Source organism: Fusarium venenatum (genome assembly GCF_020744135.1).
Source record: "Fusarium venenatum strain MPI-CAGE-CH-0201 chromosome Unknown EDB82scaffold_1, whole genome shotgun sequence".
In the NCBI taxonomy this organism is placed as follows: domain Eukaryota; kingdom Fungi; phylum Ascomycota; class Sordariomycetes; order Hypocreales; family Nectriaceae; genus Fusarium; species Fusarium venenatum.
Genome location: NW_027072129.1, coordinates 11034215 through 11051460, shown reverse-complemented (window position 1 = coordinate 11051460; position 17246 = coordinate 11034215). Strand labels below are relative to the sequence as shown.

Below are 17246 nucleotides of genomic sequence, written 5' to 3'. Positions count from 1 at the left end.
GGATAGTACCCCATCTCAATAAAAATCGCTGCAGTCATTTCTGGCAAGAAATAAGTCTGCAGCCTTCAGCTGTCGTCCCGACATGAATGTCTCAGGATCACATATACAACAAGAAATAATCTACGTTTCTAGCTGCATATTTATTAGCATTCCACTAATCATTGGTTACAAAATTATGCTTTGCCGCTTTCACCTCGTTGACCGCCATGAGTATCTGAGAAAAATAGGATAACTGTCATTTTGTTCCTTAATAACGTCACTGTCAGATCGAGCGTAGGTCAATAATTGTCACCGGTCGTTAGCTATAAAACAGGCCTCTACTACCGTATGATTGTCGCAAAAGCTACAATATCTCTCTCTATCCCTTGTCCTACAGTACTTTTCATCCAACACAAAGACTCCATCTCGTCATCTCCAATATGGAGGCCACATCTTCACATCTTGGCCCGTCCCACCCAGTCGATTTTATCATAAATTTCGTACTGCAAACATCAACTGGTACAGATATACCGCTATACAGCAAGACTTTGGAAGTTGAAAAGAAAGACCCAGGTATACCCGATTTGGATTACCTTTTTCCAGATAAATATCCAGAAATCAAGCGTTACGAGGGTGACAGATCAGACGTGTTTGATTCTGAGAAAGAGGACTACTGGCTCTTTTACGTTCACTTCCATTATGCAGAACTTGAGATCGCCATTGGAGGGGACGAACCTATCTATGTAACCTCAAAAGCCAACTGGAACACTATCACAGAAAGGACGAGGATATACACGAGGTGACGAACTGGGCCAAGAAGGAATTTGAGTTATCTTGAAAACATGGTGATTCGTATGATTGTTTTGTGGCTATTCGCGCACCCAAGATGGATAACCCAGCTATCTCGCTGCGTACCCATGGTCAATATTGAGCTGTTCATTGGGTTCGACTCTTCACCAAAACGGGTGTCAACAATATGAACCACTTCATCGCTATACGAACCTCGAATCGTCTACTCCCTGACTATGCTGAACGGACTAAGAAGTACCCTGATTACAGAAACTGGTACACTGAGGATGGTCCCGTCAACATCCTGGACTGCGCCCTGAGGATGTTCCTTAAGCAACTTTTCGGGGCAACTACAAACTCCCCTAAACTTTATAGTTAGTTTGTCACCCAGGATCCATACAAAAAGGTCGGAATCAAGGACTTTGAGCATGCCCCTGCCAAGAACAAAGGACAATCGCCATGGCCGAAGCGCTACATGTGGGGTGCGGAGGGGACGACCTATGTTCGTATCAGCCGCAAAATGTTTTTGGGTGATCACCATCCCGCATGGTTCGACTATGTTTCGGGAGTGATTCTCAAAGACGAAGTCACCAATAAAGGGTGGGAATTACTCTTGGAGGTGTTTGGCAGTACCGTACAGATCCTCAAAGGTGTTCTCAGTGTCAGTGTCGCAGACGTCGTTCAAGTAGCGATCAGTTTGGGCGACGCTTTCAACGAGGAGAAAATGCATCAAGAGGCCAATTTTAAAGGCTTTCTCACTGTTATCGGCGATGAGATAGATCTTGGGAACAAGGCACGCAAGGATGGAAAGAAAAAGAAGGCGGAAGAACCCAATGTAACAAACATTCTCATCTTGGTGCAGCACATCGAGGCTGGCATGTATTCACGTCGGGATCTCGGTAGCAGGCCCAGAGAGATTGAGTAGCTGGAGGGACTAATACAATTATACTGTGACCCGACCTACAAAATGATACCCAGTTTAAATATGATCTGGTTTCTCCATCATCAATATTTGTAAGTTCATATGAAAGCTCAATGACATTAAGAAACTTGAGAAGGCTTGGGTCACAGTTGGGGGTAGCATGTATATGAACGAAGTCTCAATTCGAAGCCTATATTGCAATCTTGTTGAATTTTTTGTGAGTATCAGTCCACATGAAAGGGTTCATGGCTTCAGAGGGCTTCCATAGCCCACTCCATCGTACTCTTGATAACTTCATCCTGATCATCAATAGGCTCATATCCCAATATCTTCCTCGCTTTATCCAACGACCAACAACAACCAGTATCCAGATGATCCATACTAATTCTTCGTAGACCAGGTTGCATCATCCCCAACGTCAAAACCCAATACAGCCATTCAGTACTTGACGCCACAGCCTGCATAACCGATAGTGGAATGCGTGTCACCTCTTCCGGCCTGACAGGATTACCAGCAGCCGCGTAAAACCTTCTGCAGAAATCAAAGAACTTCTGTGGTTTGCCATCGGAGATGAAGAATGCTTCACCGCCAGTTTGACCGCGAGTTGTAGGATCGAGCAGAGTCTTCATGGCCAGGATATGGGCCTCGGCCGCCTTCTTTACATAGACGACTTCGAAGAGTTTGGCATCGTTTCCAACTTGCATTTTATGCTCATTTCGTCGAATGCTCGACACCAGTTGAGGAATGAAGTTGGTATCGTATTCGCCATAGATGCCGGGGATTCTGATGATTGAAGTGTACAGCTCCTCCGAGTTTGCAGCGGTGACGAGTCTTTCGGCTAGACCTTTTGACAAGGCATAGGCGTTAGGCGCATTGGTCTTGACATATTGTTGAGCATTCTCTTCGGACAAGGGTTCTTGTGTTGGTACAACAGCCTGATTGGACGAGGTCAAGACAAAGGCTTTTGTATGACTACAAGCCTTTGCGGCTTCTAGCAAAATATTTGTCCCGTCGACATTGGTTTTGATCAATGCTCTGCTGGTATCGAGATAAGATGGGGATGCGGTATGTATGACTGCATGGGGCTTGAAGTTCTGAAAGACTTCGTCGGTTTGGTCTCGAGATGTAAGATCAAGTGGAAAGAGAGAGATACGAGATTCATCCAACACATCGACGGGAACCTTTGGATGGCGACTAGTGATGGCAACTGTAGTCGCAGAATCATGGAGGAGTTGCCGAACAACGTGGCCTCCCAAGAAGCCACTTCCACCTGTCACAAGTACGCGTGATGGAGATTCCATGTTCAGCTGAATTTCTTTTCTTTTAGGGTGGAAGTCTTTTGCGCTACTTGGGCTTATCCTCTGAGTAAGCTCAGAAAAGAGGTTGACGTGAGCTGTCAGCAACAAGGTTATATAAATTCTTTACGTAGTCAGTACGGAGTCTAGATGGTCTGTAAGCTGACAGGTAAATCCTTCTGAACATCCCATTGCCGTCATTGGTCATTTCACGAATCCCGTCGGACAATCAGATGTCAGCAATTAATAGATTGGCTGAAAAGCAAGCTACCCTGATAAACCGAAATTGACCATGTTTCCGGAACTAAAGTAATGTGATTACCCTTCCAAACGCCTAAACATCCAATTACATATTCCAAAAACAGTGATGCCCTAAGCCTTCGGCTCAAGTTGCCAAAGCTGATGTCTCGCAGCCCATGTCCTCTCCCTCTCGTCATCGTAAGTGCTGAGATCCTTCTGGTTCTGTAGCTCTGCCTTCTTCATCTTGGCAACTTCCTTCTTACCAGCACCCAACAAACAAGGCGCGCCACGACCATGGTTGTTTCCGGGGCGATAGTTGATGTCCTGAGCTTTCAATCGCTCAATGAGAGAATTGTGCAGGACAGCTCTACGTGGAATATCACGGAAGCTGCCAAAGTTGGGAGTCCAGCGTCGTGATTCCCAGCCCTTGTCCTCCTCCTTCGCGGCCTTGTCGTTGAGTTCCCATCGGGGAATTCCTGGGAGACATTCTAGATAGAGTTAGTTATATTGGTGAACAGAGTTGTGATATGTATATAGACTTACCCATAAACTTCCACAAAATCACCTTGAAGACAGAAGATCCGTAACCAAAGGAAAGAGTGTCGTGCTTGAAGCCCTCAATGACATATCTCTGCAGCTTTGTCTTTCCCTCAACGAGTGTCTTTGTGTCGTCCATATTGTTTCTGAACTTGTCAAGAGTGTGGCACCAGTGAACAGCAGACTTGGGTTCTTGATCTCCGACGAGAGTGACCTCTCGAATCATCCAATCGAGAGCCATGTCGCTCATCTGAAGATCATTGTTCCTGAGAAGAGGCTCATCTTCGTTTTTCTTGGGCTTCATACTTGTGAGGACGTTGCCGAGACGCGTATACCATGGTAGCTTGTCGGGGGACACAAGTTCAGGCATAGCAGGCCAACCTCCTCCGATGTCGCCATGGTTTCCAGGGAACCAGACTTCTCTGATATCCTCCTTGTTCTCCTCTTCTTCCTTCTTCATCTGCTCCACGGTCTTTTTGCTCTTCTTGGGGTTCTTCCCCTTTCTGCGCCTCGCTTCCGCCTTATCCTGGGCCTCCTTGACGACTGTTCGAATGTCCTGTGCTAGAAGAGCAGGCTTGAACTTGACGCGACGCTCATCGACAGCCACAGCGTGGCGAACATGCTTCGCAGTGCCAGTAATCTCGACAGGTGCTGGGGCATTCTTCTCGACAACAGCAACAGAGTTAACACAGTCCCACATGCCGAGGAAAAACACCTTGATGTTCTTGTGGTTCTTAGGATCTGAGCCTTCATTTCGACAGAAGGTTTGACTGAAGGCCTTTACTTCCCTTCTAGCCTTCTTGGTATCATTCCCTCTCTTGATGTTGACATTGCCAGCCATGAAAGTTGTCTTGTCTTCCTCGTCGTCAGTCTCGGTAGGCTCTTCCGCGCCAGCAGGGGCATGTTCGTCATCGGATGAATCAGACGAAGACGATGAAGAATCATTGACGCTATTGGATGCGCCGTTGCTAACCCCATTGGGTACATCGTTTGGCTGATTGTTACCATTGAGCGATGTCTCAGAGTTTGTTTGGGGTGGTAGTTCGTCAGGACCGCCCATGCCCCAGACACTACCCTTTTGCGTAGCGAGACGATCCGCGCTTTCGCATTCTAGAGCGCGGGCATAAAGGCGATAGGCAAAAGGTACCATCTCCTCGTTACCCTTGCAAAGGAGACCGACCTTGTTGACCATGCGTGACAGATACTTTGCAGTGTAAGCACCACGACTGAAGCCAAAGATGTAAATCTTGGCCTGGGGCTCATAGTATCGCATGAGGAAACGGTAACCAGCCATGATATGAGCGTCGAATGTTGTGCCGAAACCTTGGTCAATTACCTTGGAGATCTTGCTCTTGACCTCCCCGAAAGTTGACTTGTGGATAGAACTCTCATTTACATCGTAGGTACCAATACCGGCTGCAATGAATGTCAGTCCCATGGTAAAAGAGTTACATCTGGAAAGAGTACGTACTCTGGTAGTAATGGTACTGCTTGTTGTTATTGCGATCAAGCTTGCGAAGAATCTTGACAACGTTGGTGTCGGCATTAGTACCACTGAAGGTATTACCAGTACCATCGAAGCAGAGAATGAGTTTGACGTGTTCATCTGGAACAATCGCCTGCTCGATGTGAGCGCTCATAGCTGACGGCATTTTGAGTAGTGACGAGTATTAAGTCAATGAGTAAAGATGCAGATGGACAATGAAGTGAGGATTGAAAGCATTGTCAGCCTAGGGAATTATAAGCATTTATCTTTATCACATGCCCTCAGCTGAACAAAAAGACGAAAGTCAAAGTTGCAACACCAAATCGAATCTCACGTAAAGGCGTCAAATAGCTCAAAGTCGAGAACTCTATGTCTCAGCTCCACAAAGCCACAAAAGTCATAGCTTCACCCGTTCAGTTCGTGCCGTGCCGCATAAGGCCTCCCCAAGCAAGTAGTTCAGTGAGCTAGTGAGTGGACTAGGGAATTTCAGCAAGCCACTTTAGTGAGATTCCCATGCAGCTGAAATACCGGACTTCTTCAGACCCTGGTCCGTTGGCGGGGTCTAGACTTTGAACATGCCACCGGTGAATATGCAGGGGAGTTGAGGCAGAGTCACATTCCAGTTAAGAGTCTCTATTATCGCTGACTGGTGAGACAGAAACTTTCAGCTTTGCCAAAATGATTGCGGCTGACTGAAAGGTTTCAATTGAGAATGCGTAGTTATCTCAAAGCAGACATGGCTTGGCTATTCCCAGACATGCTCCGAAGTAGCAGAGATGAACCCTTGTCGGAGTACCTTTGTCTCTTCTCACGGGGACCTTGGTTATAGGGTATTTTGGCCCAGTGCTCCTTCGCGACAAACACATGCATCCCATAATGTGGATGTGGCTACTACTACCCAATCTTAAAAAACTCAGGATAAAGCGATCGCAGCTCTTCAAGACTGCGGATCTGATGCTGCGACGCTGGTGTATCAGGCAAAGGAAATCCGTCTTCGACATAATGAACAGCTGTCCAGCCAGCTTTTTGTGCTCCAACACAGTTCTTATGCGAATCATCTGCTAAAGTCAGCGTGATTCGAGGTCTCATTTACAAACTTCAACTCACCGACGAAATAACACTTGGAAATTTCAGAAACTCCTGCTTCTCTCATGGCCTTCATAAACATTTCCTTTTGTGGTTTACAAACAAATGGCACCTGTGTATAATCGCAGTACGTCAAACCCTCGAACAAATCATTGACGCCCAACAACTTAACGACTCTTTTCCCATGATTGACATAAGCATTAGTCAAAAGCCAAAGTCTGACTTTTGATGTATCAATGTCTTCAAGGAACTTTCGCAATTGAGGGTTGGGTTTGATGAGATCGTCGAGTGGAAGCGCGTCATCGACTTTGGCATTGTAGTCAAGGGCATCAATCTGATAATCGCGCACGAGACCTTCAATGGCTTGACCATATTGCTGATAGTAGTCTTTGTGAAGACGTTCAGCTTCTTCTGGCGAGAGGCCGAGATGAGTTTTGAAGTAAGAGTCGATGAGATTTGACATGAGCTCAAGGACTTTGTAATCTAATGATGGTGAGTAAGGAAGTGAATGAGGGTGGGAATGGCATGAGAGAAGAGCTGCTTACTGCGTGAATACAAGCAATTATCAATGTCACTAGACAAAAGCATTAGTAGTGAAATATGAGTAGTTATGTTTTCTCACAAGAATAAAACTGGTTTCTCTGAATCGCCGTTCATCTTGGTGAGTGTCTTCTCATCAAATTGATAGTGAAAGGTGAGAAATCACCAAGATGTAATGGTGACTAGCCAATTGGCCATAGCGACAACGAAATCCACACTACAGAGCCTCAGTCTTGGCAACATGACTGCTACTACATCACCATATCATAGCACTCCGATCAGAGGTAGAGCCTGTCCTTTAAGATAGTATATCGATTCCGTTTCCAATCTATTCATTATCATATCTTGACAACAGAGTGTGATCAATCCCTGACATCCGAGTTGCCCCCTGCTCTAAACAATGGATACGTCACAACTCCAAGTCACCTCGGCATCTTGAACTCGACTCTTATTCCCCACACCTCCTTATCTCCGCCTAAAAAACGATATCGTCATTACAAATCCTCTTTTTTTTCCAATGCCGTGGAGCCGGTTAAATTTGTTTTCTTCCTAGTCCCTTTTTTTCTTACTCTCATATATAATATCTACGTCAGTCCTGTCATGTTCATTCAGCCTCATCACCATTATCAACAATAGCAGCCATGGCAGAGAGTGAGACTCGTCGCTCTTCTCAGGAGCTAAGCGATCAACCTACAGAAATTGTTAATCAGCATGTCTCGTCCAAATCAATGCAGGTCGGTTGGGATGGCGACAAGGATCCCATGTGTCCGAGAAGTATGTCGAGAATGCGAAAATGGCTTATTGTTTCTATCGCCTGCGTCGGTAGTCTTTGCGTGTAGGTCGATCATGAACTAGAATGTCATCATTTGCTGACACAGTGGCGATAGAACATGCGCCAGTTCAATTTATACAGCTACATATACCCAAATGAACAAGGAGTTTAATTGCTCCCAAATCGTCGCCACTCTCGGCCTCTCAACTTTTGTCTTGGGAATCGCTCTTGGTCCCGTTCTGACTAGTCCTCTGAGCGAGTACTATGGCCGACGACCCATCTATCTGGTATCATGGACCATGTTTATTATCTGGACCATTCCATCAGCTGTCGCGCAAAACATCCAGACCATGATCATCGCGCGCTTCTTCACTGGTTTCGCAGGCAGTAGTTTCCTCAGCGTCGCTGGTGGAACAGCAGGTGATGTCTTTGAAAGACATGAGATTCAGAAGCCCATGAGCTTGGTATCTCTTGCGCCCTTCATCGGGCCAGCTCTTGGACCATTGGTTGGAGGCTTCATCAACTACAACGTCAACTGGCGCTGGACATACTACGTCATGCTTATCTGGGCTGTTTTTCTCATGGTTGCCATTGTCTTCTTTGCGCCAGAAACGTTTCATCCTATTCTACTTCGCGAGAAAGCAAGAAAGCTTCGAAAAGAAACCGGCAACGACGAATACCGAGCTCCAATGGAAGACGATCAAAAGCCCATCCTCGAAACGCTCAAGCTCTCCATCCTTCGGCCATTTCAGCTCCTCTTTCTCGAGCCCATGTGTCTATGTCTCGATCTCTACTCAGCTATTCTCCTCGGTATTCTCTACCTTTTCTTCGGCGCTTTCCCTCTCGTCTTCCGCACCAACCACGGTATGAACCTCTGGCAGGTCGGTATGACGTTTTTGGGTATCTTTGTTGGACCCCTCGTTGCGACGGCTACTACGCCGATTTGGGCTAGACTTCGAATGAAATGGTTGGAAGAGCAGGAGAAGGCGACAGGCAAGGCTATCAGTGAGCCAGAGTATAGGTTGCCTCCGACTATTCTTGGTGCCGTGCTTATTCCCATCGGTCTATTCTGGTTTTCTTGGACAACATATGCCAGCGTGCATTGGATTGTACCTATTATTGGTTCTGGGGTTTTTGGATGCGGGTATGTCAATCCTGATCAATCATTATCGAAGCGTATACTGACATCCAATTTAGCATGCTCCTCGTTTTCACAGGTATCTTCACCTTTTTGGTCGACGCCTATCCCCAATATGCTGCCTCAGCAATGGCTGCTAACAGTTTTGCCCGTTGCTCATTTGCTGGTAAGTCCTCCCTCACTTGCAGCCATCACCACTGCTTCTAACATTTTATTCAGCGGCATTTCCTCTTTTCGGTATCCAAATGTACGAAAAGCTTGGTTACCAGTGGGCATCTAGTCTGCTTGCATTTTTGACGGTTGCTATGGCGCCGTTCCCTTGGCTGTTCTTCAAATATGGAAAGCGATTGAGAGCCAAGAGCAGATTTGCTTCTTATACATAGTTGCAATGCGTTGGTTGACTTCATAGAAAGATAATGACATGGATAGAAAACCTGTTGTGGCTTTTAGAAATCGCATTGTTTTGTTATAGATTTACACCATAGAGAATAGACATAGACTTTGAGTCTTCGACTAAGGAGCCTTATTTTCAGAGTCCAAATGTGCCAGGTGGCATGAGCCCAAAGTCAGCTGGAAGTAGTGGACACAATCCATGCTGAAGAAGTAAATCAACATCAATAGTGTCCTCTGCCCAGAAGGAATCAAGCCCAAACTGATCAGCAGGCTGTTGAAAGATGTCACTGCCTTGTTGATCTGCCATGGCGGCACCGTTGGTACCGTCAATGAAACCACTTGCCGGGTTCCCCTGTTGATTGAACCCGTTCATCACTTCATCAGGATTTCTTAGTCCACTCCCTCCTCTTAGAGGCTCTAGAGCAGGGCCATCGTTGACACCACTGGCATTGGCAATGCGAGACCTCACATCGACTATTGATCCCGCTGACAAGGCTGACCCTTGACCTGTAAGCCGCCTCAAGAGGTTCACAAACAACTTGGTTATCCATAGACCAATAGGCCAAGATTTAGCAAGTTCACTGAGTGCGAGAATGCATTGTCGGGATTTGTTGCCAGCTAGTTGTCGACGAATGGGGTCTTTCCGACAGATGACAAGTGTGTGAATCGAGAGGGCTCCGAAAACAGCTGGGATCCTGCAGGCTGTCAGAAATTGGAAATAAGAGGTAGTATCTTTACTTACATGTGCATTTGGGTGTAGCGTAATGTTCCGACAGCAATGAGGTCTTCAGTCATTCGGGTGATGTAGTCAGCAGCCGCTCGCGCTGTCTTATCTCTTTCAGCTTCCACTGACGACATGTCGTCGATTGCTTTCGGTCGGAATAGAAGGATGAAGTAATTCCTATCTCTGGTCAGTGATATGCAATAGGTTACTCGTATGATCTTACTGGTACGCCATGTGCAACTGTGTAGCCCAAAATGCTTCTCCCAACGTCTCATCAAGTGGTGCCTTTTTCATGCACTCTGGTAACTTAGACTCCCATTGCTCAAGTCTTGTTTTCAGATTAGGCACTTCATAGCGCTCCAGTGCAAGACGGCGAGGACTAAACTCTCCAATAACTATATCCCCAACTATTTATGAGTTGTTAGCCAATATCAAGAATTGGGTTAATGGATAGCCTACGGATCTCAGCAGCTTTGCTCATCTCGATGAAGAAGGCTGTATGGTATTCTTTCTGAGGTGGTATAAGAGGGTCGTCCATGACATCGTCAAAGTAGAGGTCAGCCTCCGTGACTGGTTCGATATCACAATCCTCGTCACGGACTCTACATGGCTTTCCGAGACATGCAGCAGTATGTCTATCACGAGTCTACTACTATTAAGTTCCGGAACAGAAAGTTAAGACTGAGCTTACATATATAGACCACCAGATACGTTTTCGCAGTGCCCTTTTCTCAGGACTGAGCCTAGAAGCAACTGTCCTACCGAAAGGTCAGCAAGAACTACGAGCGAAAGATGAAACGACATACGAGCGATGAAGACCTAGTGACTGGGCATATGATGTTGCACAACCTGACCAAAACCATGCATCTTTCTGATCATCCGGTCCATTCCACCAGAACCCTAGTAGATGAAGCGAAGCAGCCAGGATATCACGATCAGTCTCGTGATCAACATCATACAGCGTCTTGGCACGGAGATAGTGGTACTTGCGTGCCGTAACACGGTCGCTGAATCCAGCCTCTTGAATAAGACTTTCATCACAAAAAATGAAAGTCACAAGAAACATAGCATGTAAGAGCAGTGGCGATGCTTTCCCATCACGGTAGAGCTGTAAGAATGACTTTCTATCCACAACAGGCCATGGAGGGTGCACGATATCGAAGAATATATAGACCAGACGGTCGGATATTTGCCTCGACGGAAGTGTTAATGCGTCTTGTAAGCGTAGCGGTTCGATTTGAGGTCGACTTGGAGCAACTGCTCTCTCCACTATTGATGCTGGGATGGGATAATGGACCTTGACTGGTTCACTGACACCGCTTCTCGGAGTACATATCAATTCGATGATATATGATAGACTACTTGAGTCGCCGAGGAAGAAAGATCTATCTTTGGCTTGAGTTAAATTTGATTGAGGTTGTTGCTGAGCGTTGGGTGTGACGCTCGGCTCTGTCGCTTGATGATTCTGAGTAAATCTTCCAGTTGCGTAATTCTCAGGCGTGGCGACAGCAATACTCTCAGTGCTCGTAGTTCCGTCTCCATCAGGAGCAGGACTTTGCGTTTGTTGTAAGCGCCTGGAAGAGCGTCTCTGTTGCGACTGGACATTACTCTGTCTTACATATCTACAACACTGTAAGTCTTCGAACTTGCTACATCGTGATATATCTGCTACATACTTTCCACGTTTTGACTCTATCAATTCGCATTCTGAGCCACGCGTGCGACAATGCCAACAAGGTTGGCTATCCGCGGCGTCGCATTTTACTCGCCGGGCGTGGCATGCTTTACACGCAACACGCGCTACACGTGTACGACCTGGCGTAATGCTTGACGGTCTTGAGTCGTTGGGGTTCGCTGTTTCGGTCATTGGCGTTGTGATGGATTACCGTATTTCTCAGCATGTGTTCGTGCAAGGTTTAAGTCGGCGACTTCGGTATCTTGACTGTGGAGTATCTGGATTCAGTAAGCGAGGCGTTGTACTAGTTCCGGTCTAGCGACGATAGACTCTCTTATCTTCTCTTCTCTTATCGCAACCTGATCCTCACTGACGGTCTCGGGTAAGTTCAACAACAACCTTGAATATCCAGACGCTGGAGGCGGTTCCAAAAATAAAGTATGATGCTGTCTGTGAAATATCAATCCGATTTTTGTCTTTCCATAGATTAGGTACAATAATTTCAACATGTCCCGAGCCCGGCGTGAACGTGGGGATCTTATAAATGTTTCTTATGGAAATGCTGACAAGCTAACTTCGAATTACTTGTGTAAAATTACAGTGCACATTCTGAGATATTGGACATCGAGCTCTGGCATTCACGTCTCAGTTCTTGTAAAAGCTCCTTTGAATAGTGTCAGACATCTAGTAAAATCCTCCACCTAAGTATGTCCGAAAGAAAATGTGGTTTGTACAATGTATGTATCGTTCAACAATATCCCGATCCGTCTTTACAATCGACCACTTGTGAAAATGCCCTGCCCACTGCTCGTATCGATCTCAACATAAAAATTATTAGGGATAGAATCAACAGCATTGAAAGAGTACTGCGCTTTGAGCATGCCGTTCTGGACACCAACAGTAGCAGTACTTCCATGCATAGACGTCTTGTAGTACGCGTATCTGACAAGTCCAGGATAATCCTCAAACATGCTGACAGTGAAGTGGTCACCGACCAGATTGCCGTTACCACCAACGTAGTATTCGACAGTGAAAGCCCGACCACGGGGAGTATCAATGACTTCATAGCTGATGCCGATTCCACAGTAGCCCCCAGCGACATACAAATCATCCCAGTAGGGCAAAATAGCAACCTCTGGAATATTCTGGGCTGGTAGTGCTGCGTTGATATGGGCATCATTGGGGCCTCGTCCTAGTGTTATTAATCCATTCACACTGACATAGACAGTGGATGCAGAAGCACCAAAGACCCCGACGTCAAAAGGCACCACGACGGCTCTATACTGGTCGTCAAAATCAATACCTTCCGAGGAAGTAAAGATGGAAGTAGGATTGGCGAGAATAGTAACTTGAGGGCAGCCAGCCGCCGCGGTGGTTGTGGTCTCTGCTGCCGTTGTGGTAACCTCGGCTGCTGTAGTAGTGGTAGCCTCGGTGGTGATCGTGGTGTCGAGTACGAGAGTTGATGTTCCGCCATCGACAGTAGTAACGTCGACAGAAGTGGCGCTAGTTGTAAGCGTAGTGGCAGACTCAGTCTTAGCCTCAGTCTCGATGGTTTCAGTCGCTTGAGTAGTAGTCTTAGTTCCGCTGGTTTCGGTTGCCTGAGTGATCAGGGTAGTATCCAAGAAGAAGGTCTCGGTAGAAGAAGGTATAGGAAGAATCGTAGTCGTTGATCCAGAAAGCGTAGTCAAAGCGACAGAACCTAATCGTTTCAGTAAGCGTCGAATATGCTGCTCAGAATTTGCAAGACATACTGTCAGCTGAGGAAAAAGGCTTGCATGGACTCGCGACTACTGAGTCCACTACATAGAGGCTCAAGGCCAAAGACAAAAGCTTGTTTGAATGCATGGTTTTCAAATGAGTGGAAGGGTCTAACGAGAGACAATGGTTAAATGAGCGACAGTCTCGCAAAAGAGACAAGAGAATACCGGAGCTGTAGGAGAACCCAGCAGGAAACAAATAAGGAAAATGGTGGAAGAAGCTATTTAAATAAAGCCATCTTTTCAGCTGATCCGTCTGTTTCTTGATAATTTTACAAAAGTCAATAGTTTTATAAACCGCCAATAGTTTCTTGCTACTGTAGTTGGCAACATGGTCTGGACCCATTTAGCTTGAATACCTATGCATGAAGATATGCTTGTACCTCGGACTATCGCACTAGCACAGCCACCAAATTACGTTGTAAAAGCCACAAAGTGGCCCCTGATTGGGAATGAAAGCAATGAAGATGTTAAATTCACTCTGTAATTGAACCTATCGAATACCCTCTTCTCTGGCAACCTGATCATCCGAATAGCTATCCCTAACCTTCTCAATATACTTGTCAAACTTTCTCGAAATCTTGATAACATGCTCCAAGTGCTTGTACGTCATACTCTCATCCTTGAACTTTGCCAGCTGTCTTGCCGTAGTGATGGCATTGCGAATTTGTCTTCCGTTCATCTGCTCCTCCGCTAAATCTGCCAAGTGCCGTTCAATATCATCAAAGTTGATACCTCGCTCAGTCTCATACTTTCGCTTTCTGTCTGTGATTGGTTGGACTACTGCAGTCTTCTCAAGCGCGCTCAATCGTTGGAGGAAATTCGACCAGATGGTGCGACGTTGAGATTTGGTCAATGTCTCGTAGTGGAGAGAAAGTTGAATACGAGACTTGAAAGCTTCATCGAAAGTGCCGACGCGATTGGAAGTCAGAATCAGGATGCCTTCGTAGTACTCGAGAACTCGGAGGAACACAGACACGAGAGCATTACGCTCAAGGTCGGTAAGAGTTCGCTGCTCCAGGAAGACATCGGCTTCGTCGAGTAAGACCACACAACCCCAGATCTTACCCAGGTGCAGGACTGACTCGAGATACTTCTCAACGTCTTCCGGCTTCGTTCCGATATCACCACAGGTTACTCGGAACAGAGGCTTCTCGGCTAACTCGGCAACACTTTCTGCTGTAAACGTTTTGCCAGTGCCTGGCCCTCCATGCAGCAAGATAATCAGTCCATTGCCTTTACCTTGGATTAAATCCGTCGTCTGGTCTGTTTCCAGCTTGCTTGTAACAAGGGCTTGTATGATGTCCTTGGTTTCTTCGTCGATTACAAGGTGTCTGAAGGCTTGTTTGTTCCATTGCAATTCCTGAATCGAATCGATCTGGAGGTCCTCTGGTATCAGTTAGTATCGAACATCAATTCTACATACAGCCGAATCAATAGCATCACTTACGCCACTTCTTGTGCCGAAGATTGTATCCGACAACAGTACTGGGAAAGACAAACAACTCAGGTGCCTCAGGTGGCTCGTCGCACTCCATAAGAGCTGAGTCCATTTCTTTGCGGTGAGGGTTTGTCAGTGATGCATAAGCCATCTTGAACTTGTATGAATCTGAATGAAGTTGCTTATACGTGTTAAAGTCGATCATGTATCGCTCTCCTTCCTGATAAGTGTTAGCAGGGGTCACATCAAAGTATAACGTTTGAGAACTTACATTTGACAAGTTATTGTCGTTGGTATCATGGTAGGCGATCAAGTTTCTTCCTCTGCAAGCCCACATAGTTCGTCCTCGACGTTCGAGTTTTGTTTGGAAATCCCGGTTGCCGAACCGTATGGGTAAGACATTTAGCTTCGCAATGCTAACATCCGGTTTATCCTCGTCAAATTCAAGGTTGAGCGTGAGAACTGTAGAATCCTTGTAGAAGCTTCCGTCGTATCCATAAGACCAGGCATTAACTGTCCAGCGTTGTGTCACCTTTCGAGGACCGTTTGGACGAATAGGTGATGTATAATTGGTTGCACCTTGCGCAGGCCACGACTCAGCGATATAACCACTGATACCTTTTTCAGTCATTGATACCAAGACCTCACCAGGCTGTATGAAAAACGGCATCGTTGACTCGGACACATATCCCTGGGAGAATTTATCTTCGACATCAGCGTGTATTTTGCTGTAGTTATTATCAATCCATTCCGTGAGCAATGTCATCTGCGTCCTGTGCGGTTCGTCCATGACTTGGAGATCGGTCGCAGTTCGATAGCAGTACCAGAATAGAAACGGCGAATTGATAGGATCGCTGGACACCCAACCAGGAAACCTATCCCTGAAGGTCGGATGTAAGTCAACAAATGCGTACAGGGCAGCAATCATTTGCTCTGATAGTGGCTGAATAACCTCTCGGACAGGCTTAGGATACGGCATTGTGAGACCCTCCTCCCTTGCCTTGCGAACATCCTTTGCTTGGAAGGTGGGGTCGTAGTGTCTGTACACCGCGAAGGCAGCATCTGGCCTATGCTTGAGATATTCGCTTTCGTTGCCAAGAGGTGAGTTTCCTCTAAAGTACGGCGCTTGTCCTTGCTTTGGGGCCCATGAGGGATCTGCCAGATATGTGGTCTCGTCGCCTTGTATCTTATGGAGCACAAGCCAGGTAGTCGATTTCAAGGTGTTTTGTATTCTGCGGAGCTTATCAATCTCTTGTTGAATCTTGATTATCTGAACGAGGTTTGCGGGAACCGATTCTTTGCTATTGTCGTCGACCTGTTCCATGTCGGTGGTAGGTAGAGATAGCATTGTGTTATCTTTGGCAGAACTTTCGCCTCCCGAAATTGCGTCTTGTTCCATTCTGGCAATCATGAGTCGTCTCTTGTTTTGCTGTTCAAGAAGCATAAGCTGCATCTGATAATCCTGAAGAGCGTGAGTTGAAGGGGAACCAGAGAATTCAATCGACGGTACTATTGGTTCCTGTTGCTGATTTTGGTCGGTGGACTGATCTATATCTCCCCAACTTTGCTCAAGAAGCGCCGCAAGTTGCTCCTTATCGTAACCACTCGCGTGTGTCTGATCTCGCGAGATGGTGATATGACGAACAAATCTCCAGGTGGTCTCGGTATCGAGGGTGTCCTTCTGTTCAGCACTACCGGAATCTGACGAGCCGCTCTGGATATTTGCAACGTCTTCGAGTACTCTGCCCCAGTTCAAAGCATTGGATATAGATTGATCTTTACTATCGTCGTCAAGGTCCGAGTTGTTGCTCTCGTTATCAGAATCGTCGTTGTCGTCGCTGTTATCTATATCATCGCCATCTATGTCGCTATCATTCGCAAGAGTGTGTTCACTTTCTTCTTTGTCAGAGCCTTGTTCCGACCCTAATTGCTGTTCTGTATCTTCTTCTTCCCTTAGGACTTTCGTCCAAGCATTGGGTGTGCGACCTTGAAATCCGTTGCTCGGTAGAATTTGTGAGCTAATCCACTCAGATCGAACCGATTCTTGAAAGTCGTTCTTTTCCTCGATAGGTATGCTTGGGGTCCATGAACCCAGCTCAATCAGTCGCTGGGGGGACTTATCTTTCGCTGGATGAGGAATCTTGACAGAAGGCGATGCTTCCGCCGAAGCTACTCAGCGGTAAGCGAAAAATTGCTGGGATAAGGCCGGAAAAGGAGACGAGAAGAGCTCTGGGAAAAAAAAGGATGTTATCAAACTCGTGACAATACTCGTTGGAGATTGATTAATGAACGGAAAAGGCTGGGAGGCAACCGGTGGCAAGCGTGAGATTGTCCTCCGTGAAGAGAAGGAGGGGGCTTCGGCCGTCCAGACAAAACCAGAAACCCTGTCGCTAATAATCCTAGGAAGCTGTAGCATAATCCTTGTCGCACACAAAAATGAGCCAATACCTTTGAAGAGAGTCACCATGATCC

General features: G+C 46.4%; 7 protein-coding genes across 7 annotated transcripts; 2 read left to right on the top strand and 5 right to left on the bottom strand.

Moving 5' to 3' along the window:
• Positions 1-419: 419 nt before the first annotated feature.
• On the top strand, positions 420-1693 carry EDB82DRAFT_473066 (uncharacterized protein; the record flags this gene model as incomplete). The annotated part of the gene is made up of 3 exons (XM_065607988.1): positions 420-552; positions 583-722; positions 1148-1693. The coding sequence occupies 3 exons, from the start codon at positions 420-422 to the stop codon at positions 1691-1693; spliced, it is 819 nt and encodes a 272-aa protein (XP_065466017.1).
• Positions 1694-1811: 118 nt separating this feature from the next.
• EDB82DRAFT_493487 (uncharacterized protein) lies at positions 1812-3079 on the bottom strand. Its single transcript, XM_025731698.2, has one exon. It carries the CDS (start codon positions 2989-2991, stop codon positions 1942-1944), a length of 1050 nt encoding a protein of 349 aa, XP_025587557.2. The 5' UTR covers positions 2992-3079; the 3' UTR covers positions 1812-1941.
• A 143-nt stretch (positions 3080-3222) lies between these two features.
• On the bottom strand, positions 3223-5475 carry EDB82DRAFT_115992 (uncharacterized protein). The gene is made up of 3 exons (XM_025731710.2): positions 5234-5475; positions 3769-5178; positions 3223-3713 (listed from the first exon to the last, which is right to left on the bottom strand). Exons 1-3 carry the CDS (start codon positions 5412-5414, stop codon positions 3358-3360), a joined length of 1947 nt encoding a protein of 648 aa, XP_025587558.1. The 5' UTR covers positions 5415-5475; the 3' UTR covers positions 3223-3357.
• Positions 5476-6142: 667 nt separating this feature from the next.
• On the bottom strand, positions 6143-6922 carry EDB82DRAFT_544248 (pyrimidine 5'-nucleotidase; the record flags this gene model as incomplete). The annotated part of the gene is made up of 3 exons (XM_065609398.1): positions 6143-6306; positions 6356-6817; positions 6880-6922. 3 exons carry the CDS (start codon positions 6920-6922, stop codon positions 6143-6145), a joined length of 669 nt encoding a protein of 222 aa, XP_065466016.1.
• Positions 6923-7393: 471 nt separating this feature from the next.
• On the top strand, positions 7394-9303 carry EDB82DRAFT_493483 (major facilitator superfamily domain-containing protein). The gene is made up of 4 exons (XM_025731732.2): positions 7394-7709; positions 7762-8790; positions 8844-8950; positions 9004-9303. Exons 1-4 carry the CDS (start codon positions 7516-7518, stop codon positions 9165-9167), a joined length of 1494 nt encoding a protein of 497 aa, XP_025587560.1. The 5' UTR covers positions 7394-7515; the 3' UTR covers positions 9168-9303.
• On the bottom strand, positions 9304-11805 carry EDB82DRAFT_565633 (fungal-specific transcription factor domain-containing protein). The gene is made up of 7 exons (XM_025731743.2): positions 11578-11805; positions 10708-11523; positions 10593-10659; positions 10361-10547; positions 10125-10308; positions 9920-10078; positions 9304-9872 (listed from the first exon to the last, which is right to left on the bottom strand). Exons 1-7 carry the CDS (start codon positions 11766-11768, stop codon positions 9314-9316), a joined length of 2163 nt encoding a protein of 720 aa, XP_025587561.1. The 5' UTR covers positions 11769-11805; the 3' UTR covers positions 9304-9313.
• A 541-nt stretch (positions 11806-12346) lies between these two features.
• On the bottom strand, positions 12347-17241 carry EDB82DRAFT_565632 (uncharacterized protein; the record flags this gene model as incomplete). Its single annotated transcript, XM_025731765.2, has 8 exons — positions 12347-12644; positions 12681-12762; positions 12793-13275; positions 13328-13444; positions 13838-14722; positions 14784-14994; positions 15046-16943; positions 17223-17241. 8 exons carry the CDS (start codon positions 17239-17241, stop codon positions 12347-12349), a joined length of 3993 nt encoding a protein of 1330 aa, XP_025587563.2.
• Positions 17242-17246: the final 5 nt, after the last annotated feature.

Bases quoted from the DNA above. Each gene is read 5' to 3' on its own strand.
- EDB82DRAFT_565633 (XM_025731743.2), bottom strand. From the start codon at position 11,768: ATGACCGAAACAGCGAACCCCAACGACTCAAGACCGTCAAGCATTACG. The intron at 10,548-10,592 runs GTAAGCTCAGTC...TAATAGTAGTAG, and splicing joins GTATCTGGTGGTCTATATAT to ACTCGTGATAGACATACTGC. The intron at 9,873-9,919 runs GTAAGTAAAGAT...GACAGCCTGCAG, and splicing joins CGCTACACCCAAATGCACAT to GATCCCAGCTGTTTTCGGAG.
- EDB82DRAFT_115992 (XM_025731710.2), bottom strand. From the start codon at position 5,414: ATGCCGTCAGCTATGAGCGCTCACATCGAGCAGGCGATTGTTCCAGAT. The intron at 5,179-5,233 runs GTACGTACTCTT...CATTCATTGCAG, and splicing joins GCAGTACCATTACTACCAGA to CCGGTATTGGTACCTACGAT. The intron at 3,714-3,768 runs GTAAGTCTATAT...AACTCTATCTAG, and splicing joins GATTTTGTGGAAGTTTATGG to AATGTCTCCCAGGAATTCCC.
- EDB82DRAFT_493483 (XM_025731732.2), top strand. From the start codon at position 7,516: ATGGCAGAGAGTGAGACTCGTCGCTCTTCTCAGGAGCTAAGCGATCAA. The intron at 7,710-7,761 runs GTAGGTCGATCA...CAGTGGCGATAG, and splicing joins TGCGTCGGTAGTCTTTGCGT to AACATGCGCCAGTTCAATTT. The intron at 8,791-8,843 runs GTATGTCAATCC...CATCCAATTTAG, and splicing joins TCTGGGGTTTTTGGATGCGG to CATGCTCCTCGTTTTCACAG.
- EDB82DRAFT_493487 (XM_025731698.2), bottom strand. From the start codon at position 2,991: ATGGAATCTCCATCACGCGTACTTGTGACAGGTGGAAGTGGCTTCTTG.